Source organism: Malaclemys terrapin, chromosome 1, assembly GCF_027887155.1.
Source record: "Malaclemys terrapin pileata isolate rMalTer1 chromosome 1, rMalTer1.hap1, whole genome shotgun sequence".
Taxonomy (NCBI): Eukaryota; Metazoa; Chordata; order Testudines; family Emydidae; genus Malaclemys; species Malaclemys terrapin.
The window spans coordinates 310,426,891-310,453,530 of record NC_071505.1 but is presented as its reverse complement, the minus strand read 5'-3'; the positions used below and the strand labels follow the sequence as shown (position 1 = coordinate 310,453,530).

Sequence of the window (26,640 nt, the reverse complement as noted above, 5' to 3'; positions counted from 1 at the left end):
AGAAAACCAACCTATGAGGATAGTTTTAAAAAAAACTGGGCATGTTTAGTCTTGAGAAAAAAAGACTGGGGGAGGGGGAGGGCGGAAGGGAACACCTAATAACAGTCTTCAAATATGTTAAAGGATGTTACAGAGAAGATGGTGATCAATTGTTCTACATGCCCACTGAATGCAGAACATGTAGTAATCAACTTAATCTGCAGCAAGGGAGATTTAAATTAGATATTAGGAAAAACTTTCTAACTACAAGAATAGTTAAGTACTAGGCTAGGCTTCCAAGGGAGGTTGTAGAATCCCCTAAGAACAGGTTAGACAAACACCTGTCAGAGTTAGTCTAGGGGCATACTGGGTCCTGCCTCACAGCAGGGGGCTGGAATAGATGACTTCTTGCGGTCCTTTCCAGCCCCACATTTCTATGATTCTATAATCTTAAACAATGGGCTGCAGAGGTGTTAGTGAGGGGAAGGGGCTAAATTCTGGAGAAGGGACTAGAAACCACAACTGCATTAAAGAGGCACGAAGAAAAGCAACAGGACAGTCTGCCAAATATCTTCAATGCCTGTAAACCAATGCAAGGAGTATGGGAAACAAGCAGGATGAACTGGAAGTCATGATCTGTGAAGAAAATTATGACTTCATTGGCATTGCGGAGACTTGGTGGGACAACTCCCATGATTGAAGCACCAGCATTGAGAGACATAGCTTGTTCTGGAAGGATAGATATGGGGGGAAAAGGAGGGTGTTGCACCATATGTCAAGAATGTATACACTAGTCCTGAGATCCAAGAGGAAGTGAGCAGCAGACCTACTGAGTGTATCTGGGTAAAGATAAAAAGGGAAAATAATCATAGTGGTGTTACGGTGGGGGTCTATTATAGAGAACCAAATCAAGAAGAGGAAGTGGATGAGGCATTCTTCAACCAGGTAACAAGATTAGCTAACACACATGGGCTAGTATTAATGGTGATTTTAAGTTCTCTGATATCTGTTGGAAGACTAATGCAGCAAAACATAATATGTCCTGCAAGTTCATAGCATGTGTAGGGGATAACTTTCTGATTAAGAAAGTTGAGGAAACAACTAGGGGGTCATCCATTTTGGATCTGGTGTTGACCAACAGGGGTGAATTAGTTGCAATGCAAAGCTGTTCGGGAACTTGGGAGGAAGTGATCATGATCTGGTAAGAATTCAAGATCCTAAGGAAAGGAAGACATGAGAATAACAAACCAGGACACTGGACTTCAGAAAGGTAGATTTCAACCAATTGAGAAATAGTTGGCAAGGTCCCATGGAAGGACCAATTAGGAAGAAAAGGAGTTGACAGGGGCTGGCAGTTCCTAAAAGATGTAATACTAGATGCTCAAGATCAAGCTATTCCAATGCAGAGGGAAGATAAGAGTCACAGGAAGCCACTGTGGCTGCACAAGAAGCTATTTTGCTATCTGAAAACCAAAAGGGACACATACAGGAAATGGAAGGGGGGGCATGTCACCAAGGAAGTGAACATGGGAATAGCACGAGCATGTAGGGACAAAATCAGGAAAGCCAAGGCAAAGAATGAGTTACAGCTGGCAAGAAATATTATAGACAACAAGAAGGGGATCTACAAATATGTCAGATAAAAAAGAAATATCAGGGATGGTATGGGTCTGCTGCTCAATGAAGAAGGTGAGCTGGTAACGGAAGATGATAGGAAGACAGAGCTGCTCAATGCCTACTTCGCTTCAGTCTTCACACACAAAAATAACATGTGACCGGACAACTAGCTAAGCTATTACGGATAATAACGGGGAAGGGATGCAGATAAGTATAAGTAAAGAACATGTCAGAGATCTTCTGACTAAGTTGAATGAATTCAAGTCAACGGGGCCTGATGCTATTCACCAGAGGGCTGAAGATATTAGCTGAAGGAATGTTGGAGCCTCTGGCAATAATATTTGCAAACTCATGGATGACAGAAGAGGTGCTGGAAGACTGGAGAAGGGATAATGTAGTGTCCATCTTTAAAAGAGGGAAAAAGGAGGAGCCGGGGAACTACAGACCTGTCAGCCTGAACTCAACACCTGGGAAGCTACTAGAGCAATGTACAAAACATTCAATTTGTGAATACCTGGAGGATGAATTGGGTGATCACTAGCAATCAGCAGTGCCCCTGCGGGAATTCTGCACCACTGGGCACATGCAGAATTCATTCATTCATTGAGCACATGGAGATTTTTTTTGCTTCCCCACAGAAAAATGACTATCAGGGAAACAAAGGAAAGTCACAAGAGCAGTCACACACCCCTCTAAAGCATCACAGGTGCATCATTTCAGGCACCTGGAGCAGCTGGCAGAGAGTTAAATCACTGTGGGGGGAGGGTGTGGATGCCCCGGCTGGTGGTTCCTACCCTATGCTGGGCTTAGCTGCAAGTCCCCTCTTCCTCTTCAAGGAGCGGCCAGGGCTGGGGATGACCCTGACCCATGCCCAGAAACCTCCCCCAGCTGCAGAAATCTCTGCATCCCCCCATTCCGTAGGCCCCATCGTTCCTCAGCCGCATGGGAATGGGTCACTGTGGGGGGAGCTGCTTCTGGGGCAGGCCCAGTCCTTGCACTGTATCAGAGTCAGGTGCAGCCTCACTGCCAAGTTTGTATCCCGGGGCAGGGGTGGGTGGGCTGCAGGGTGATCTCCCACCTCCATGCAGCCAGTGGCCTGTGTTCCCCACTGCCATGCTGGAGCCTCCACATTTATTTATTGACAAATAAAATTTTCAGAATTTTGCAGTATTTTAAAATAGTGTGCAGAATTTTTATTTTTTTGATGTAGAATTCCCTCAGGAGTAATAATTGGTTAATCAACCGCAAACAAAGATTAACTATTAATGGAATTATGTCAGACTGGAAGGAGATCTCAAGTGGGGTTCCACAGGGATCTGTTTTGGGTCCGGCATTATTTAACATTTTATTAATGACCTGGAAGTAGGAATAAAGAGCACACTGATCAAATCTACTGATGAGACAAAGCTTGGGGAGGCTGCAAATACTTTGGAAGATAGAGCTAAAATTCAAAGGGACCTTGATAAACTGGAGAACCAGGCCATAGACAATGAAATTCATCAAAGACAAATGTAAGGTGCTACACTTAGGGAAGAAAAACTAAACGCACAAATACAGAATGGGGAATAACTAGCTTGACAGCAGCACTGCTGAGAAGGATCTGGAAGTTTTGGTGGATCACAACCTCAACACCAGTCAACAATGCAATGCTGTTGCAAAAAAAGCAAATGTAATTTTGGGTTGTATTAACAGAGGCATAGGATGCAAATTACAGGAGCTGATAGTACTGCTCTACTCGGGGCTGGTTAGGCCTCAGCTGAAGTACCGTGTCCAATTTTGGTCACCAATGTATAGAAAGGATGTAGAGAAACTGGAAAGGATCCAAAGGTGAGCGACAAAGGTGATCAAAGGGATGGAATGCAAGCCATATGAGCAAAGGGTTCAGATTACAGCATAGCAGATTTAGATTAAATCTCAGGAAAAACTTCCTAACTGTAAGAACAATAGGACAACGGAAGGAACTGCCTAAGGAAGTCATGGAAGCTGCTTCACTGGAGGTTTTCAAAAAGAGGTTGGATAGCCATCTGTCTTGGATGGTTTAGACCAGTGATACTCAGACCTCAGTGGTTCAGGAGCCAAATTAGTGATCACTACCCAAAAGAGCCATAGTAGTGTGAATTCATTGTTTCATTTACTATTTTTAGATACATATTACTCTCACAGCAAAATGACTGACCAGGTATTCTACAATTGGTTGATAACATAGTAAAAGCCTCCTGATTGGTTAATACTTAAACTGCACAGTGTTTTAATATCAGGTGCTGCAAAGGGCCTCAGGAGTCGCATTAAAGAGCCACTTGTGGGTCCTGAGGCTGAGTATCACCAGTTTAGATACAACAAATCCTGTGTCTCGGCAGGGGGTTAGACTACATGACCCTTGCGGTCCCTTCTAACCCTGTGGTTCTATGATTCTATGATCTAATTTGGCCTGCAGAATCTTTATTAGATGTGAGGGTCTGTGAGATGGATAGGATCCAGTTGACCCAACGGCTCTTGGCTAAACAGCATTCAACAATAGTTCAGCTGCATCTACTGCTGAAATCTTGTCAGCAGTGAGTAATTTTTATAGTGCACACAAGTTTTCAGAGCCCAGGGTGAGTTTATGGAGCTGGGAGTGAAGGAGAAATAAAAACAAACAAACATCTACTTGAGACCTGAGAAAGTTTGCTATGAAGACAAACAATTAATACGGAACTCCACAGGTTCAGTTTTACAAAGTCACTATTTAGAGGGGAGTGACAATTTAAGACCAATTCATGATTTAATGTGGAAAAGCAGTGTTTAAAATCCAGGCTTTGAGAAGAATTGTGTCATTCAATTTTCTTTTAGATGCATCAGGAATGTCTGTGCTGACCTACATACAGTGAAACCCACATGAAGTCAATGGGCTTGCACTGGATGAAGGAAAGTGCAGAATTTACTCCATTACTATTGTCTTTTCATAGCTATATGATTTCTTGTAATATAGGCATTGCTGCTTCAAAGTTGTCTCCTCTCAACATGGGCAGATAATTTCCATTAGCATTAACAAAAGTTACATGAATATGTCAGGAAGAGAATAAACCCAAAATGTATAATTGAGTTATTCAATTTTATTCCCCTACTCAGGAGCAGAAAACAAGTTATTTATCATACAGCAACTGTGATTCTTCGAGATGTTACTAAAGCTCCTCTGACAGCCATATAAACGTCTATTTAAGACTACTGGAAATACACAATAGTCCCTTTTCATTATTACTAGCACTGATGGGAAAGCAAAAAGTATGCAGTTTGGTTTGTGCTACATTTAATACTCTCTATAGCTTAAAGGAGTGGTTACTTACCTTTCTGTAACCTGAATTCTTCATGTTGTGTGGCCCCTTTCGATATTCTACTGTGGGCACGCACATGTTCCACACAAGCAAGACTTTCTGAAGACCACACCTGTGCAGTTCCTCTCCTCATGCTGTAGACTGAGACAATAAGGCAGTGTGAAAGGACTGCCTCTCCAGTTTCCTCTCTACTGCAGCTGGCCAGATCTGCAGCAGAGGAGAAGGAGGGTGGGTAGTGGAATACAGATAAAGACCAACACATCTCCAAGAACTCAAGTGATAGAAAGGTAAGTAACCTCTCTTTCTTCAAGCACTGGCCCCTATCTGTATTCCACTGTGGGTGACTGACAAGTAGTCTTCCTTATAGAGGAGGGTGTGAGGACCTCAAAGAAGTCAGTGAATGGAAGACTGCTGAGCTCACTGCCGCATCAGCTGCTGAGGTCTGCCCTACAATGTAATATTTTGCAAAGCTATGAAATGAACTCCAAGTCGTAACTTTACAAATCTCAGTTAGGGGAACTTCGCTGAGGAAAACCACTGACACCGCCTGAGTCCTGATACCCTATGGAGGAGGGATGCCAGCCACTTCGTAACACAGCAGGATCCAGCCAGAGATACGTTTGGATATTTTCTGCGCCAAAATAGCTTCTCCCTTCATGTGTTCAGTAAAGGATGTAAGTAGCTTGGGAGACTTTCAAAAGGATTTTGTTCTGCCTGGATAGAACACTAACATTCTTCGCACTTCCACAGTATGAAGTGTCCTGTCTTTGCTGGTCATGGGAGTTTTGGTGAGAAGACAGGTAGATAGTCAGTCTAGTTTAAATGGAATTTTGAGATCACATTGGTTGTACATGTAGGGTATAGTCATAGGAAAGCCTTCTTATGAAAGACTGGGTCAGCCAGGAGGGCCCTGTAAAGATAAAGCCTTTGTCTGCAGCCATACTGTAAAGCAGAGGTGGGCAAACTACGGCCCATGGGACCGTCCTGCCTGGCCCTTGAGCTCCCTGCCAGGGAGGCTAGCCCCGAACTCCTCCCCTGCTGTTCCCCCTCCCTGGCAGCCATGCCGCCATGTGGGCAGCGCTCTGGGCGGCGGGGCTGTGAGCTCCTGCTAAGCAGAGTGGCAGCGTGTCTAGCTCCGGCCAGGCAGCGCAGCTGCCAGACATGCTGCTCTGAGCGGCATGGTAATGGGGCCGAGGCCATGGGGTTGGATAAGGGGCGGCGGGTCCCGGGGGGCAGTGAGCAGGTGGATGGGGAAGCGGTTCTGGGGGCGGGGTGGTGGTCAGGGGATGGGGAACAGGGAGGTTGGATAAGCATGGGAGTCCTGGGGGGCCTATCAGGAGGCAGGGGTATGGATAGGGGTCAGGAGACAGGGGAACAGGGGGGGTTGAATAGGTTTGGGGTCCCGGGGGGGCCTGTCAGGGGTCGGGGGTGTGGATAGGGGTTGGGGAGGTCAGGGGACTGGGAGCAGGGGGGTTGGATAGGAGGTGGGGTCCCGGGGGGCAGTTAGGGGCAGGGGGTGGTTGGGGTAGGGGGGTCCCGGGAGGGGACGGTTATGGGACAAGGAGCAGGGGGGGGTTGGATGGGCTGGGAGTTCTGAGGGGGGTAGTCAGGGGGCGGGAAGTGGGAGGGGGCGGATTGGGGGTGGGGGCCAGGCTGTTTGGGGAGGCACAGCCTGGCTGTAAGGCCTAAAGCCTAAGGCCTTTGTGTGCAGCCAGATTAAAAGAGCAGCCAAGCAACAGCCATTAGCTGAGAAGCAGAACGTCACATCCGCACATTCCATCTAAATTACATTAAGACAGGCTCACATATCACATGTTAGATGGCTCACATATCACATGCCCCCATAGGTAGAACATATGCTGTATTATCAAATTGTCTGGTTACCATTCATGGTCCCTTGATAGGAATCTGCTAAGGCTGTCCACAAGCTTGTTGCATTGCTCCAGGAGGTGCACTACTGACAGAGTGACTGATGCACCAATTCCATAGGTTGACAGCTATTGTGCATAATGGAGTGGATTTTGCATCACTTGGTCTGTTGATATAGATTACTGTTGACTTGTTCAATCGCACTTGTGCACGTCTCACTGCTGTGCATGGGAGGAAGCATTTGCAAGCCCTGTGGACTGCTTGCGGTTCTAGCAGATTTATATGCATTCTGAACTCTTGAGGTGTCCAAGTATCTTCTGCCACTTGTTCGTCCAGATGGCTGTCTCAGCCTAGGGAGGAGGCATCCAGAATTAATACTTTTTCAGGTGGTGGTGAAGTAAAAGGAATTCCTGTGCAAACCTGGTGGCTGTTTGCCCATCAGTTTACTGAGTCCTGTATTCTCTGAGTGGTGGCTCTTTTTCAATGCAGTCTCTGCTTGGGATGTACACTGTTTTGAGCTAAGGCACAAGATCGGAGCTTTGCAAATGGTGTTACATAAGTACAGGCTGCCATTGGCCTAAGAGTAAGACAAGTTTGAACCCAGGTCTGTGGACTGGCCTGAAGCTGCATGACCATTGTTGTCATTGTCTAGCAGGAAAGCTCCTGGCTCTAACGGAGTTCAGTGTTGCTCCAATGAATTCTTCTGTCTATGTGAGGACTAACAACGATTTCTCTTTGTCTACAGAGATGCTCAGGGACTGATGCAGCTAGAATAGGGGCTCTTGTTGCAGAATGGACCTCTTAGTGAGATCTCCCAGTCAATAACCATTTGTCAAGGGGCAGAAATATTGAGATTCCCTTGAGGCAAAGGTGGGCTACCACTGACATCATTTCTGTAAACACCCTTGGGGCTGTAGCCAGACTGAAGGGAAGTAGCTTGTACTGTTAATGATAGGAACCTATGGAAACCTGAGAACTTTCCTGTGTGCAAGTGAGGTACATGGAAACAGGTATCCTTCACGTTGTGAATTGTGAACTAGTCTCCTTTGCTTAATGATAGAATTGCTGCTGCCAACGTTACCATTCTAAATCGTGTTGCTGGGATATAGACACTGAGTTGCTGTAGGTTTATGGTTTTTTCTTTGAATCATGAAGTATTTGTAATAGAATCCTCTTCCTTGGTAAAGGGGAGAACCAGGTTCTGTGGCTCCCAGTTGAAGAAGGGAGTTTATCTCCTGAGAGAACATCTCCTTGTGAGAGTGATCCCTGAAGAGAAAACGGGATGGAGGATGAGGAGGGGAAAGGGAGAGGAATTCTATTGTATATCCTGTTTGGATAATATCAAGAATCCATCTGTTGGATGTAATGCTCTGCCAGTTGTCAAAGAAGTGGGCTAAATGACCCCCATATCAGAAAAAAAATAGACAAATTTAGCTATAGAGATGATTTGCAGCTCTTTAGGTTCCAGTTGGAAGGAGGAGGCAGAAGGAGTTGTTTGTCTAAGCCTCTGTAGTTGTGTGCACTTCTTTGGGGGCTCATAATAGCTATAATGGAAGAATGGCTCAGGAGTTGATCTTTGTCTGGTGCATGAATCCTGAGGGAGAGGAGAATTGCCCAGGATACCTTTAACGAACGTAGGGACTTATTCATCCTTTCACTAAATAGCTAAGTTTCCTCTGAAGGGCAGATCCTCGATTGTGACTTGGCTCTCCTTTGGGAACCCAGATGAGTGAAGCCACGCCACTCTTTTCACAACCACAGCAGTGGCTACTGACCAAGCAGCCATGCCAGCCACATTGATGGCAGTGATGACTTCACAGTCAGGTTTCCCTCCTAGTTGAGTGCTTCAAACTGTCCTCTAAGCTCACATGGAATCTTATCTGAAAACTCTGTGAATATGTTGTAGTTCACAAGGTTGTACTTGGTCAAAAGCACCTGACAGTTTGCTATTGTGAATTGCAGGCTGGTAGCTGAAAAGACCTTTCTGCCAACAGTACAGTCCCTTAGCTTCCTTATCAAGTAGAAAAGATCATACCTGGTGTTGCCTGCTTCTCTCTAATGCTGCTTGGGCAATCAGTGGATTTGGTGCTGGATGACAAAATAAAAATTCTGTCCCTTTGGCTGGGACAAAACATGACTTCTCTGTCCTTTTAAGGGTGGGAGCACATGTGGCAGGTGTGTGCCACACCATCTTTGCTGGTTCCATGATCACGTCATTAATAGATAGTGCAATTGTATTGAGTCCAATGATCTGAAGGATATCAGCATTTGTGGGATGCCTCCTGCACCTCCATCATATCAAGTAGCAAGAGCTATGCTACAAAAGTTACTAACTGTTCTTGTAGTGTAGTTTCTTGATAAGTGTAATTTAGATGTTAAATGTGTTAAAAGTCCTAGCCCAGATGCCCTCAAATTCTGAATATAAGAAACTAGACAGTATATTGACAATATAACTCAATTATTAGTGTTTTTGTACTGGGACAGACTGTGGGATCAAGTCATACACCAAAGCTTGTACTAAAATGGTGATGCTATGCTGCACTACAAGATGTTGCTTAATGTTACAGGCACCATCCTGTGGATAAATTATGAAGGTGGAGATTAAAGATTGCAAGACAATCTTCAAAGCAAGAAAGGAACTTATTTGGTGACCTGGCCAACATTCCCCTCTTAGGGATTTGCAGGGGGAGACGGGTTCTAAAGTTCAAGACTATGTGAACAAATATTAAATGCCTCCATGTGCCTAATCATTCTATATTAAGAGTATTTAAACAATAAAGTTTGAGTATTAAAGACAATGTACAATCAAATTCTATTCTCTAGGGATATCCTGCCTCTGACTCTGTGGCTGAGAACGGGGCCATGGGAGTGGAATCAGCTGCTACCTAAGGAGCAGGAAGGGTTTGTAGGGAAAGGATCCACACCCTTTAGGGTAACTGGAGCCCCATTCTTTGTGGGGAAGGGTTGTTCGATTCCTGCACAGCACCAAGCAATGAAAGAACACAACTGCATTATGGGAGGAGTGAACGGCTACTCAGGCTGGGCTCCTAGCTTCAGAATTTGATAGGATAGAGTACAAGAACTATGTGCATAACTAAACAATTGATTCACTTTTTTTTGTTTGTTTAAAATGTGATTTAAATTCCAAGGATAAACGGTTTTGCATCTTCAGAATATAATTTTCACATAATTAAAACACACACATTCTCATTCAGAAAAATAATTAATAATCAATCTGACATCAGGAATCATAACATTCAAAAACCAGTAGGAGAACACTTCCATCTCTCTGGTCACTCAATAACAGACCTCAAAGTGGCAATTCTTCAACAAAAAAACTTCAAAAACAGACTCCAATGTGAAGCTGCAGAACTGGAATTAATTTGCAAACTAGATACCATCAGATTACGCCTGAATAAAGACTGGGAGTGGTTGGGTCATTACAAAACCTAAACTTAATTTCCCCAATACTAATTTCTCCCTACCGTTACTCACACCACCTTGTCAACTGTCTGTAATGGGCCACTCTCTTACCACTTCAAAAGTAATTTTTCCTCCCTTGGTATCCTGCTGTTAATTGATTTATCTCATTAGACTGACCTAACACTTGGTAAAGCACCCCCATTCTTTCATGTATTTATACCTGCTCCTGTATTTTTTACTTCATACATCTGATGAAGTGGGTTCTAGCCCACGAAAGCTTATGCCCAAATAAATGTGTTAGTCTCTAAGGGCCACAAGGACTCCTCGTTTTTCTTGTATTCTCTGAATGCTAATAACATACAACATGTTTTACACAATTTGCTTCATTTGCCAAAATGGCTGTTGGACTGTTAGAATGGAACAAAAATGCTGTTTTTCACAGTCCCAAAATTATAGAAAAACTAATTCCACTAAGCTCTTTGTCATTCGGAGATACAGTACTAATAGAGTACTGACTCCACATTCTCATCACAGAAGCAAGGAAATTATATTTAAATGCAAGCACACACAGGCACAGTAGCTTGACAGAAGTTCTGGAGTTGAAGTTTTTCAGTTTCAGTAGTGACACACCTGGATATTTATGCCAAAAACCTCAGTAAACGGCCTCTGTTTTGAATTATGCTGATAGGAAATGTGGAGATTTTAAGATTCTGCTGAAAGCGGATGACAGCTTAGTCAGCCTACTAAAGTCACAAGGCCTAAGCATTTCCAAACTTTCCTTTTCTTTTCAAGTATGAATGAGAATGAAATATTATACTCACAGTTTTTGGTACGTATGGTAATCCATAAAATTTCTCCTGGGTTTCCTTTAAAATTTCTGTGGTTGACCTCTTTAGAGGATGTTCCCCATGGTAGAGTTGGTCCAAGACAGCATAAAAGACCTAGACAGATAAAACATATATTCAGCTTTGGCTCACAGTCTTGGCATTTGACATGTGGTTAACCAACAAAGACAGAGGCAATAGAATAAACCATGAGAACTTAAAATATGTACATTTCCTGGTTCTTCTATTTTTGGTATAAAATAAAAGGATAAGGGACTGATCCTTGTGCTGAGTGCCCTCAAGCCAACTGACAAACAGATGTTGAGGACTTTGTGTCTTGTAAGATTAGTTCCCTGACACTTAAAATGCATTGTCAACCTCTGCAAGCTCATGTATTTGTCTACCTTAAACAAAATTGAAACCAATGCCTAATGTCCCAAAGAAGTCCATCTTTTTTTTTTTGGGGGGGGGGGGAGTTTTAAAATACTCCTATTAATAAGAGACTTTCAAATTACCTTCCTTGGGTTCTGAGAGACAGACACAGCACAGCCTAACACGATGTCACTAAGATGCACATGCTGTGTATGGGGCCATAAAGAGTAGAAGATCACAACTGCCGTGAAGAAGGCTAAGCAGTGGACACCAAAAGTGTCTTGAGACGGATGGCAGAAGGAGCCACTGGTGGCACCTCTCAAGTTCCCTCTAGAACTGGTCCAAGGCATAAGAAGAGGTAAGGGAATTAGGAAAGAAGTGCTACTGAAAGAGATCAATATTTTACTGGTGCTTGGAGCAGCATATGTGGGACTTTTATGGGACTCAGGAATTGTATGAGAGGTGCTGAGGGTTTTTCAGGGTTGGAAGTCACAGAGTGGGAAATGGAGTTGCAGCATGTTGATTTGTGAGACTAAATGCTTTGTGGGAGGTTTGTGGGGCAGATAAAATGAGAGACAACTGTCCAATTCATGATATTCTGCAAAGATTTGGTGGAGACAGACATTAGGCCTAAACCAGGAGTCAGGTTGCAGTAGGATGGACCAACTATTAGGTGGAGCAGCAGCCACACTAAGCACCCTAGGGACCCATACAGGATTTCTTGTCTGTGGATAAAGTGGCCCAGTGCAAATCCCATGGAAATAAATATATTTAGGAGTTAGGAAGAAATAGTTAACTGCAGCCCCTCCCCGACATCTAAGTGGAACACCAGGATGTTTCACAGGAAACCACTGTGCTCCTGCTGGAAGGAGATGAATTTGGATTCTTGCTGTCAGGAGGTAACATTAACATCTTATCCTTTATCAACACTTGTGTAATACAACACTACTATATTAATTCCTTTATTGCTTTGGGAGCCCTGAGACAATTCAGGAGCTTAACTGTGTACTAGCTCTGTGCTATCATGAAAATCCAAACAGAAATGGCTTTTTACTGAAATATAACAAGATTAAAGTTTTAACAAACATTTGTCACAGCCCTGTTAAAGCTCCCCCTGATGGACATTCACCAGGCTGCCACGTTTCACTCTCATGCCAGACCCATCTGCTTCTAAGCTTCCCTTGATCTGGGTAGCCTCCGGCACTGTTTCTTTGGCCTCTCCGGAATACATCCCACTGGACAGAGAGTCTATTATCCTTCACAGAAGTGGGAACTCAGGGTTCAACTGCTTTAGGTTCTCAGAATCACCACCACCCCCTGCCAAGGTACACCAGTTGCTTAAGCACACTCTTTCTCATAATTCCAGCCTGGTGAGCACTCTGGTGTACAGTTTAGATGAAACATGTAACACACAGGCATTGCAAAAGGGATTCTAAAACACTTATCCTTTACTTTAAAAAACTTATGAGATATACTGATCTACACAAGCCAACAGAACTCCTATTTATCATTCCCTTCCGTAATTTCCTCACCACTCAAGTGTTCTTTGTTTGGGATTTAGAATGATAGAATTGTAGGATCGGCGGGAACCTCGAGAGGTCATCTAGTCTAGTCCCCTGCACTCATGGAAAGACTAAGTATTATCTAGACCATCCTTGACAGGTGTTTGTCTAACCTGCTCTTAAAAATCTCCAATGATGGAGATTCCACAACATTCCTCAGCAATTTATTCCAATGCTTAACGACCCTGAGAGTTAGGAAGTTTTTCCTAATGTCCAACCTAAACTGCCCTTGCTGCAATTTAAGCCCATTGCTTCTTGTCCTAAAAAGGGTTAAAAGTAGCCCTGGAGAGGTCTGCGGCAGGGATAGAGAAGTAGAAGCAGCAAAAGTAGGCTGATTGGGGAAGCAGCCACAGCTGTCACTGTGCCCAATCAGGGCCCAGCTGGCCCTGATAACAGGGCTGGAGGGCCAGGAGACAGGGGAGTCTCTCTCCAGCCCTGGAGGGAGAAGGGCTGGCTGCCTGGGAGAAAAGGATACCTGAACTGGAGCAGTGCTGGGGAATAAGGCAGGAGGGCCTGGTAAACCTCCAGGCTGCAGGCCTTGTGCAAGGCCTAAAAAAAGGTACTGGGGTTAGGCAGAGGCCGCTGGACCAAACCTCCTTGCCAATGAGGAGTGGCCTTTACAGACTGCAGTTTGCCCCAGTAAGCAGGGGCTAGATGACGACTGGCAGTAGCCACTGAGGCAAGGTGAGCTTAGAGGGTTGGGGGTTCCCCTGGGAGGGGTGACCCGGAGCGTGGGGGTACTGCTGGGGCAGAATCCTGAAGTAAAGGGCACCAGAGTCCTGGAGGGACACAGGGCCAGCAGCAGGCGAGACACCGGCCTGCAGAGGTGCTCCGAAGCTGGAATTGAGCTAATTCCCAGGACAACCGACAGGAGGTGCTGCGCAGGTGAGTCATCACATCTCTACACCTATCCTCAGAGGTTAAGGGGAGCAATTTTTCTCCTTCTTCAGTGTAACAACCTTTTATGTACTTGAAAACTGTTATGTCCCCTCTCAATCTTCTCTTCTCCAGACTAAACAAACCCAACTTTTTCAATCTTCCCTCAAAGGTCATGTTTTCTAGACCTCGAATCTTCTTTGTTGCTCTTCTCTGGACTTTCTCCAATTTGTCCACATCTTGCCTGAAATGTGGCACCGAGAACTGGACACAATTCTCTAGTTGAGGCCTAATCAACAGAGAGGAATTACTTCTTGTGTCTTCCTTACAACATTCCTGCTAATATATCCCAGAATGATGTTTGTTTTAGTTTTTGTAACAGTGTTACACTGTTGATTCATATTTAGTTGTGATCCACTATGACCTCCAGATCCCTTTCTGGGAGTACTCCTTCCTAGGCAGTCATTTCCTGTTTTTGTATGTATGCATCTGATTGTTCCTCCCTAAGTGGAGTACTTTGCACTTGTCCTTACTGAATTTCATCCTATCACTTCAGACCATTTCTCCAGTTTGTCCAGATCATTTTGTATTTTAATTGTATCTTCCAAAGCACTTGCAACTCCTCCCAGTTTGGTATCATCCACAAACTTTGTAAGTGTACTCTCTATGCTATTGTCTAGATCATTGATGAAGATATTGAACAGAACCAGACTCAGAACCGATACTGTGGGACCCTACTTCATATGCCCTTCCAGTTTGACTGTGAACCACTGATAACTACTCTCTGGGAACGTTTATCCAACCAGTTATATCATTCTGCACCCCCCCTTATAGTAGCTCCATCTAGGTTGTATTTCCCTAGTTTGTTTATGAGGTCACGCAAGATGGTATCAAAAGCCTTACTAAGTCAAGATATACCACATCTACCTCTTTTCCCTTATCCACAAGGCTTGTTACCCTGTCAAAGAAAGCTATTAGGTTGATTTGACACTATTTGTTCTTGACAATCCATGCTGACTGTTACTTATCACCTTATTATCTTCTAGCTGTCTGCAAACTGATTGCTTAATTACTTGCTCCATTATCTTTCTGGGTACTGAAATTTAGCCATTTAGTCAGAGTACTTCAGGGGGTCCAGGATCGCACCCTCCTGAACAGGGCTTCTCCTCCAAATCATGGAGTCTCTCTTGCTCTCTCACACAGCTAGCTTCCGTCTCTCTCTCCCCTCACATAATGGCAGGTGAGAGACCCCTTCTTTTATAATCTCTGGGCCCCTCTATTCCCTTTTAAAAAAAAAAAAATCTGTACATGAAATAGGGAACTTGGGAGACGGTACTGTGAAAAAGATGAGCGAATCGTTTACATCAGCAGTTGTCAACCAGGAGTCCCGTGCCTCCTGGGGGGCTGCGAGCAGGTTTCAGGGGGTCTGCTAAGCAGGGCTGGCGTTAGACTGTATGGGACCCAGGGCAGAAAGCCCAAGCCTGAGCCTGAACCCTGCCATGCGAGGCTGAAACCAAAGCCCAAGCAACTTAGCTTGCTACCCGCTAATGCTGGTCCTGGCTTTTATATGCAGAAAAACAGTTGTTGTGGCACAGGCGGGTCATGGAGTTTTTATAAGATGCTAGGGGGGGGCCTCAGAAGAAAAAAGTTGAGATGATCTCACTAAAATGGAATTGTGTCTTATAGCACACGCTCAACTCTTTCTTTGAAAGTCTTATGATTGGGTAAAAAAAATCCAAACCCACTGACAGCTTGCGACTTAGCCAGAATTCATTCATTATCATAGATTTGGTTTGAATTATGTCCTATCTAAGTCTTTACGACTAAATGTAAACATTTCCTAAGGATTATGTTACTTCTGTTTGAATTATTCTCTTCCAAACATATAGCAGCTTTTTAAACCTTTCAACTAGATTTTCAAAATGATAAACTCTGGTAAGATGTTCAAAAGCTGCTTTTCCATGGCACATGTGTATGCTCTTGTGGTTAGAGCAGAGAACTGGGTGTCAGGACTTCTGGGAGCTATTTCTGGACTCTCTGCTAAAAACCAATGAGGTGGGTTACTTAGAGAATAATGCAGAAATAGAGAGCTGGAGAAATAAGCCACTGAAGCGAGTTACAAGTTTTCCCCCTTCCCTGGCACATGTAGAGTGTTAGAAGGAAGTTCTGACTCTTGTAGGGTGACCAGATGTCCCGATTTTATAGGAACAGTCCTAATTTTGGGGTCTTTTTCTCACATAGGCACCTATTACCCCCTACCTCCTGTCCTGATTTTTGACACTTACTATTTGGTCAGCCTAGACCCAGGCCACCAGGAGTGCATAGCGAAAATAAATCCACCCTGGAAATAAACACTGATGACTTTACATATGTAAGTATTTTCAACTATGAGCCATAGTTAGGTGTGTCTGCCATAGCTATGGGAATGAAAGATATTTCACATTGCCGTGTGATCTGGAGATTGTTGCTGAGGACCCCATTTTTAAGCATTTAGATACGGGTAGATTTCTACTATCAGTGTTTATCTAGAATAGACTTTAAATAAGAGGAAGCAGTGTCTTACTGTAATTATTACAAATTACTACATTAATTAGCTTAAACAGTGCACTTAAAATGTTACTAATTAATTTGGTTCCAATTATTTCTAGCTCCCTGCCTGCTTGTTAAGAGTCATTATGTAATAAGCTATACCTGTGTTCTGAGCTCTCAAAACTGGAGACTCTCATACAAAACCAACCTTCCACACAAACTTCCACATGGCTGGACTTTACAAAAATAAGACAAGCCATTTACAACACACACTTTGCTTCTCTACAGAGGAAAAAGGACAGTAAACTATCTAAACTCAGACATGCCACAGGGGGCTACAACAATGGTACCCTTAACTCACCCAACAATATTGTTAATATATCCAATCACACACTTAGCCTGGCAGAAGACTCTGTCCTATCTCGGGGACTCTCTTTCTGCCCTACCACCCCCATGCACATGATACAGTTCTGCAGTGATCTGGAAGCCTACTTTCACCGTCTCCAACTCAAGGAATATTATCAACACACCACTGAACAGCACACTGACCCAACCAATCCTCCTACCAACACTACAAGAAGAAGAATTCTGTGTGGACTCCTCCTGATGGTCGAAATGACAGACTGGACTTCTACACCGAGTGCTTCTGCAGACGTGCACTGTCTGAAATTGTGAACAAAACAGCATCACTTGCCCCATAACCTCAGCCATACAGAACGCAATACCATCCACAGCCTCAGAAACAACTCTGACATTATAATCAAAGGGGCTGACAAAGGAGGTGCTGTAATCATCATGAACAGGTTGGATTATGAACAGGAGGCTGCCAGGCAACTCTCCAACACCACATTCTACAGGCCACTATCCTCCGATCCCACTGAGGAGTGCCAAAAGAAACTACACCATCTGCTCAACTAACTTCCTGCTACAGCACGGGAACAAATCTTCAGAGACATACCCCTAGAGCCCCGACCAGGAGCATTCTGTCTGCTACCCAAGATCCATAAACCTGGAAATCTTGGACGCCCCAGCATCTCAGGCATTGGAACTCTTACAACAGGATTATCTGGCTCTTTGGACTCTCTCCTCAGACCCTAAGCTACCAGCACTCCTAGCTATCTTTGGGACACCACCGACTTCCAGAGGAAACTACAATGCATTGGTGAACTTCCTAAAAACACCACCCTGGCCACCATGGATGTAGAAGCTCTTTACACCAATATTCCCCACACAAGGATGGACTAGAAGCTGTCAAGAACAGTATCCCTGATGAGGCCACGGCACACCTGGTGGCTGAGCTTTGTAACTTTGTCCTCACCCACAACCATTTCAGATTTGGGGACAACTTATACCTTCAAGTCAGCAGCACTGCTATGGATATCCGCACGGCCCCACAGTATGCCAACATTTTTATGGCTGACTTAGAACAACGCTTTCTCAGCTCTCGTCCTCTAGTGCCCCTCCTCTACTTGCACTACATTGATGACATCTTCATCATATGGACCCACGGGAAGGAGCCCCTTGAAGACTTCCACCTGGATTTCAACCATTTCCACCCCACCATCAATCTCAGCCTGGACCAGTCCACACAAGAGATCCACTTCCTGGACACTACAGTGCAAATAAGTGATAGTCACATAAACACCACCCTATACTGGAAACCTATGGACCACTATTCTTACCTACATGCCTCCAGCTTCCATCCAGGACACATCACACGATCCACTGTCTACAGCCAAGCCCTAAGATACAACCGCATTTGCTCCAATCCCTCAGACAGAGACAAACACCTATAAGATCTTTATCAAGTATTCTTAAAACTACAATACCCACCTGGGGAAGTGAGGAAACACACTGACAGAGCCAGACAGGTACCCAGAAATCACCTACTTCAGGACAGGCCCAACAAGGAAAATAACAGAACACCACTGGTCATCACGGACAGCCCCCAGCTAAAACCTCTCCAGCACATCATCAACGATCTACAATCTATCCTGGAAAATGATCCCTCACGCTCACAGACCTTGGGAGACAGGCCAGTCCTCGCTTAAGAAAGCCCCCTAACATGAAGCAAATACTCACCAGCAACTACACACCACACCACAGAAACACTAACCCAGGAACCAATCCCTGTAACAAACCCCGTTGCCAACTCTGTCCCCGTATCTACTCTAGCGACACCATCATAGGACCCAACCACATCAGCCACACCACCAGGGGCTCATTTACCTGCATATCTACTAATGTGATATATGCCACCACGTGCCAGCAATGCCCCTCAGCCATGTACATTGGCCAAACCGGACAGTCTCTACGTAAAAGAATAAATGGACACAAATCAGACATCAGGAATGGTAACATACAAAAGCCAGTAGGAGAACACTTCAATCTCCCTGGACATTCAATAACAGATTTAAAAAGTAGCCATCCTTCAACAAAAAAAATTTCAAAAACAGACTTCAAAGAAAAACAGCAGAGCTACAATTCATTTGCAAACGTAACACCATTAATTTGGGCTTGAATAGGGACTGGGAGTGGCTGGCTCACTACAAAAGCAATTTTCCCTCTCTTGGTATTGACATCTCCTCATCAATTATTGGGAGTGGACCACATCCATCCTGACTGAATTGACCTTTTCATCACTGGTTCTCCACTTGTAAGGTAACTCCCTTCTCTTCATGTGCCTGTATATTTATGCTTGTATCTGTGATTTTCACTCCATGCATCTGAAGAAGTGGGTTTTACCCACAAAAGCTTATGCCCAAATAAATCTGTTAGTCTTTAAGATGCCATTGGACTCCTCATTGTTTTTGTGGATACTGGCTAACACGGCTACCCCTTTGACACTGTGCCAATAAAGTTACTGTAGGCCCAAACTTACAGGAATTTACTCCACATGACAAAAATATGCCTATTGAAAAGATGTGTATTTAAATGTAGAGTACAGAACTCAGGTTTCCTCATCTCTCTCCAGAATCTACTAGAGATCACAGCAGCTGAAATTATTATAGCAAAACTCAAGTTTATGGACGAAAAAGCAATTTAATTTTATTCTCCTTTTTTTTTTTTTAGATACCATAAAAATTAGTAGAGGGTATCTGAAAGTTGTTTTATTTATTTATTTTTTAATAGGCTAAAACACATCTATATTTCCCTACTTTTGGAAAATTCAAAGCATTTTCATTTTCAAAAGGTCAAGTAATGAATGGCATGTATGGCACTTAGCCCTCAAAGAGAAATATGTGCTTTTGCTAAGTTTGATGAAAATGAGTTTGAGTTTTCATTTATAAGTTATATCTTTACCAATTTGTGTGCAATTAATGTGATTATTCAGATATTAATACATATGTAGGAGAACATATCTGGACAACTAAATTAAAATAAATACAAGAGTTTATTCCAATGATTATAACTTCAAATAACTACACAGAAAACAATACACATCTCTACAAAGGAATGTGGGAACTCTGTATTCACCACCATGCACCCGTCTCCAGGAACAATTTTTGTGAACGAAATAACTGAAGTGACCGTCAGCCAATCTTTTGATCAGGGACTAAGTTTATATGCACCTGCAGGCATTACTGTTAGATTCCCTGAAGATGCATTGAAATAGAAAGTCAAATACTTATGGCAACTCTGGTCCAGGACAAATATAAATTGACAGCTGAAAGGAAATCCTTGGGCTCTATTGCTAGTACAGATATTACTGAACAAAGAATGTCTGTGTTTGAAAGCACATGTCCATCACTTCAGAATTTCAAGTCAATTACTGGTCTGTACCCTGGTGGATTATTCAAAATTAGTGGCTCTCATGAACAGGGTATTTTTTTGAGTATTCATTCATCAGTAGTAAATTTTGCTTTTTCAGAACTGTTGTACAGTTCGGAGCAATTCTGCTTTAATTCTTGTATAATTCCTTCTAGATTGCAAACAATCTCTCTCAGATATCTCTCAGATTTAGTAGCATAGCACATGTCTGTATATGAAAAAAATTATAAGCAACAATTCTGATTTTATGCATTTCAAAATCAGAACTGCCAGGAGCATTTCACTGCTTTCACATTACCAAGGTAAAGCAGCGCTCCCCCTCCACATCACTCAGTTCTCACAGAACCCACCATGGCCAGTGACACCCAAAGTTGCAGTAGTTTAACTAAAAGTGTGACTTAAAAACTGACTTAGTTAAATCAGTGCAAACCTGTGCAGATACTCAACCTGCTATAAACCTGGCTTATTGGTTTAATTTGCACATGTAAATTTATAGATATAAGCTCAACTATTATAATCAGTTTTAAACCAATAGATGTGTCCACACAGCAGTTGGCACAAGTTTAATTAAGATATTTTAAAAATCAGTTTTTAGTTAAACTCATACAGTTGGTGTCTGTAGAGAAGGACACAGTCTTTGGGACATCTTTTAGAGAAAAGAAATCACAAATCCCTGGCCTTGGCCCAAATGTCCAAACTGCCACCTGATTCTTTCTTCTGCATTTCTTAAAAAGAGACTGAGTGCTGCCATTTGGAGCACCTAAAAGCAGTTGTTCTCACTTTAAAGCTATACCAATTGTGGTTTAAAACAAACAAACAAACAAACCAACCCTATTTAGCAAAGGGAAAAAAGAATAGAGAAAAATCATACAAAATAAGCATTAGCAGAATATAAACACAAGCAGACTAATCGCTATGAAAAACATAGTCACAATGGCATTCAGATTAGCTATTAACTTTTACTGGAATTGCTCTATTAGGATTGAGGAAACAAGCTCCCTGTTTCAACAACGACACATATTTATTGTTTGTTTGTTTGTTTTGTTTTAAAAGAAGAGTGAAAGACACTAACATATTTTACCTACGTTTTAACTCCCCTTTTATTATAATGCTAAGACTTAGAAGGTGGAAGCAGACGTGTTTTCTTACTAACATTATTTAACTGAATTGCACAAGTTCACCAACTGTGAATGCAGAGCTGTGCATTAACGCTGAGCTGAGGAGTTTGATTTTCTTCTTAAAGAAAGTGTTGAAACACTTGTTTTGGAAAAGCCAGACAGAACTGCATGAACTTAGCAACAACTATAACAATATAATGAGGTAGATCAGATATTAGACCTACAAACTTTGACAGTGTCCTTTTAGTAATAAAAACCGATATTTTCAAACCTGGCTGCTTATGTCAGGAAACCAAAAATCCGTATTTCATCACCTAAATAAAACTGGGCTGATTTTTAAAAGGTTCTCAGCATCTCCAGCTCACACAAAGTTTAGTGGGATTTAAAGGTGCTCCATATTTCTGAGAATTAAATTGGTTTTATTTAGGAGCCACAAAATGGATTTGTGAGCTTAAATGTAGGGACCCAGGTTTGAAAATTTTGGCCAAAGTAAATACAATTAAAAATGGCTACTTCAGCATACTTTTGTTTTCAATTTATATTTGAGATATTTTAAAACATTCAGTAAACAAAATATCAAGTCCAATTTTAATTCATGGCTTCCTGTTAAAACTTTCTTAAGTGTGAAAGGCAATCATTTTCAAAGCTGTGTACCTAAAGATAAGCATCTAAATCCATATTAAAATACCAACTTTATGCAGACAACTGACAATGTTGATCAAAATATATTAAAATGAAGTTGAAAACAATTCAGTTTAAATATTTTGCATTTGTTTAGATAGCACAGAAACATCACTGAGTTAAGTGTTAAATTACAAACATTTGTAAGATTTCACAAATTAACAGAGTCAAATTAAATTGATATAGTTCCTATAAATGTAGGAAGTCATTTCACATTTAGGTCCTGGAGAAACCTGAAACCAAAGAACATACCTGAAGTTGCATATCAGCTGCAGCACAAATCTTTTTAGATTCACAGAGCCGTGACACCATGCTTTTTGGCAGCGACTTGAATAAAGAAAAAAGCCACAATACATTTAGAATTAAGTAAATTAAGCACATTGTTTGAGAACATTTAATGTACAGTACTTCTGACTAAGGAAGACAAACAGAGAACATAAAAGTAAAACAATGTATTTTTACTGTCATTTTTAAAACAATTACGACTTTTAGAAAACACTTTAGATTGAAAAACTGACAAGGATGAAGACATTCTATTAAATTTCAACAAGTACTAATTTGTCAAACAGAAGGTTTGAACATGCAAATACAGAATGACAGACTACTACATTGGCTTTGCTTTTTAACTAGCAAACTGGGATAACCATTTATTGTCTCATAGGTGCATATTTGTAAAACAATACAGTAACGCCTCACTTAAAGTCGCCCCGGTTAATGTTGTTTCACTGTTACATTGCTGATCAATTAGGGAACATGCTTGTTTAAAGTTGTGCAATGCTCCCTTATAACGTCGTTTGGCAGCTGCCTGCTTTTTCCACTGCTTGCAGGAAGAGCAGCCCGTTGCAACTAGTGGGGGGGGGGGGGGAGGGTTTGGAACCAGGGTGGACCGGCAGCCCCCCATCAGCTCCGTACTCCTCTAAGTTCCCTGTATGGCAGCCGCCCAGCAGGCTATCCATTGCCGGCAGTTCAGCTGTCCCTCTCCCCACTGATGTGTTCTGCTCCTGCCCTCTGCCTTGGAGCTGCTCCCGGGAGCCTCCTGCTTGCTGTGCAGTGTGGGGAAGAAAGGGGGTAATGTCAGAGTGTCCCCCTCCCCCCTGCACCCCGCCTCGTGGGGGGGTGGGAGGGGGAACGACAGGATAGGGCTCAGGACGGAAGGAGCTTCCAGGGAGCAGCTGCTGTCTCAACTTGCTGATCTACTTAACAAGGCTGTTTACTTAGAGTGGGGTCAGCGTACTTAAAGGGGCAATGCGCATCTCTCTCTCTCACACAAGGTGTGTGTCTCTGTCTGCCATGCTGTCTCCCCTCCCTCCCTCCATTCATGCTGCCTTGTAGAGTGTGAGGCTACATTAACAACAATGGGTTAACCCTTGAGGGCTCAGCCGAGTGCTAGTTCATCATTTAGCAGCAAGGCATTCCCTGGGAAATATTCCTCCCTCTTCCACTCTGACTTCATCACCTCAACCAAGCTTCACAATCATCATCGCTGTGTCCAGTATTAAATTTTTTAAAACTTATAGTGTGTGGGTGTGTGTGTGTGGTGAAAAAAATTTCCCGGAATTTCCCTAACCCCTCTTATTTACATTAATTCTTATGGGGAAATTGGATTCGCTTAACATCGTTTCACTTAAAGTCGCATTTTTCAGGAACATAATTACAATGTTAAGCGAGGAGTTACTGTACTTTGCTATCAACATGTACCTATTTAAAATATTATGACTATTCTTTCAAACAATAAAACACAGCTATTGCAGGCAGTGCCCCAGGGTCATCCAGTCTAGTCTTCAGTAGCAGATATTAGAAATAAAAAAATCCTTTTGATGTTTGAGCATGTTTAGTACAAATCCATATGGGCCTGATCCAATCTCAAATGACGTCAACAAGAGGCTATTCATTGTCTTCACTGAGTACTGGTTCAGATCCTACTTATTTATCAACATGAAGATGTTTTGCGAAACTGAACACTATTCTTGATATTTTTAATAAAACCTAATCTATGTTTCACATTTACATGACTAAAGTTATTTTAAATACTCCACCACATCCCTTGCAAGACTGATTGATTTTTCCCAATATTCAGTCTAGTTTTCCCTTTTCCATCTAGATCTCTATAAATACATCCAGAGACTGTTCAATGCCATGTCTTTCAAAATACTGGTAGGTGAATGTCTGGCCCTAAATTTCTTGTCAGTCCATCTTTAGGCAGTTCAATAAATCAGTTTTCCCAATAAGCATTGTGGGGAAGAAAGGGGGTAAAGCATTCTTTTTGTAAGTATTTTAAAGTATGTTAATCAGGGTTAAAATAACTCAGTTCTTGCTATTATGTTAAACAATATTATGCAATGGTTCTGCACTGTAACACAGATGTTTGCTATTACACAGAACTCAAAAAGCATACCTGAAGTTTTACATTGTGTTGAAGTGTTTAAGAAGTAATACATCAAAGTTTACAGATTCTGATCCCGTAGCCATATGTTTAGATTCTGTGCAAATGATATGACTTCAAACCAAACTATGTTGATGTTCATAAAATAAAAATACATAACAATGGCATACCAAATTATACAAAAGTGAGAAAAAAGTTAGCAATTAACTAAATGGAATCTGGAAGTTAAAAACAGATAACTCTCAAGTTGCACAACCTTTTTTTGCAGCCACTTGTCAGGACCTTGTAACCTTTTTTCCCCAGATAAATGCAGTGTAGTCCTGAGAATGTGATACAATAATACTCGCTATTTGGCCAATCATAATGTATATAGCTGTTAAATTTCAACCTACAGAATGGACTAATGACCATTAACTCTGTCCTGCAATACTCTTATTATTCCAGTGCTAATTCTTTCCTGAATATAGAAGACTCCTCGTTTAGAAGTATGAGATGATTTTTGGAATAGGAACTTAGCTATATTGCTGGCCTCCAGATCAAGAAAAGGATATTGAGTGTAAAGAGAGATAAAAAGGCAGCAAAGGTTAACAGGCTAATAATGGATTACTTCAACTAATCATATGCAGACTGGTCTAATAGCACAATGGGACAAAAGTTAGAGAAGCAATTTCTCAGCTGATTAAATGATTGCTTCTCAACTTGGTTTTACTTAATGCACAGGCATTAATTCAAGAATTAAAAGTAGCTGAACCACGATGTAATACTGACCTCAATATAGTAATGTTCAACATCCTAAAGGAGAGAAAGGTACCAAAAACTGGCACAGCGATACTAAACTTGGGACAGGAAGATTTCCATAAAATGAAGAGGTGCTAGCCAAAAAAGCCCCAAATTAAAAGTAAAGGAAGTAAATTGCTTAGATGTGGCACGGATACCACTTAAAATAACAATGTCAGACAGCATGTGTGCTGCTGAATAAAAATGGAACCAGGAAGGCAAAGAGTAGACCATAACTGACTATTCGCACCAGAGATCTCTCAAAATAAGGAAATCTGACCTTACTGAAGCCAATAAACAGGAAATAAATAGCATCAGGCAATATGGAAGAGGGAAATTAGGTGGTCTAAGAGCAAATAGTTAAAGGTTAGTATATTGGAAGTAATAAGCCTGTGAAAGAATCAGTGGGTCTTCTGGATAATCAGTTGTGAAAGGGAGCAATTAAGGATGATAAGGACATTGCTGAGAAATAAAAGAGATTCATATCTTTCAAGGCCAGAACAGACCATTGTGATTATCCATTCTGACCTCCTGCCATAGAACTTCCCCCCCAAAATTCCTAGAGCATATCTTTTAGAAAAAACATCCTTGCATAAGTCTTCATGGCTGAAAATATCAGAGAGATACCAAAAATGAGTAGGTCCAGAGTAGGTAATAAAGATGAGATATTCTCAGAGACTGGAAAAAGGACTGGAAGAAATTAATAATTTAAAAAGCAACAATTTACCAGGTCTGGATTGTACATCCAAGAGTTCTGAAGGAGCTCAAGTATCAAGTGGCTGAGCTGCTAGCAAAGATAAATAATTTTTAATTTAAAAAACAGCTATTATACCAGCAGACTGGAAGGTAGGAAACAAATAAATATTAAAAAACAACGCCTGGCTGATTTGGGAATTACAGATCAGTAAGCATTACATTGGTACCTGGTAAACTGGCTGAACAGATTTAAAATAGAATAATAAAACGTGGAAGATGATGATATGATACAGTTTCTGCAAACAAAAATTATGTTTCACTAATCCATTAAAATTCTTTGAATGTGTCAAAGTAGTGGATGAAGGAGAACCAGCTCACAATTTATTTAGATTTTCAAAAGTCTTTTACAAGGTCCCTCTCAAGAGGCTACCAAAGAAACCAAGAGTCAGTGTGTGAGAGGCAAAGTACTGTCCTGGACCAAAAATTTTTGGCTAAGAGACGGGGGGGGAGGGGAGGGAGGGAGGAATAGCAAAAAAATGTTAAATTTTCATAATAGACAAAGGTTAACAGCAGGTACCTCACAGTTCTGTACTAGGTCCATTATTGTTTACTGTATTTATTAATCATCTGAAAAGAGAGGTAAGTAATGAAGTAGCAAAATTTGCAGATGACAAATTATTTAGGTTACATAATTCTTCCTCTACATCTGCCAGTGCATTTTGTCCTATCTATGTGCATTTTGCCCCCTATCCTGCTTCAGCAACTTCAACGACCATTCATCATGGAAATAAATGAGCACATAAATGTATGCAAGATGACAGCCTGACGGAAGAAACTTTGTGCCTGATACAT

General features: G+C 42.1%; 1 protein-coding gene across 2 annotated transcripts in view; it reads right to left on the bottom strand.

Annotated features, from left to right (window-relative positions):
• MIPEP (mitochondrial intermediate peptidase) overlaps nt 1-26,640 on the bottom strand; it is a 117,043-nt gene that overhangs the window by 27,470 nt on the left and 62,933 nt on the right. For both annotated transcript variants that reach the window (XM_054015425.1, XM_054015426.1), the window contains exons 15-16: nt 22,185-22,259; nt 11,021-11,140 (exon numbers count right to left, since the gene is read on the bottom strand). In XM_054015425.1, coding sequence (XP_053871400.1) covers nt 11,021-11,140; nt 22,185-22,259 — 195 coding nt within the window. The remainder of the gene's footprint in view (nt 1-11,020; nt 11,141-22,184; nt 22,260-26,640) is intronic.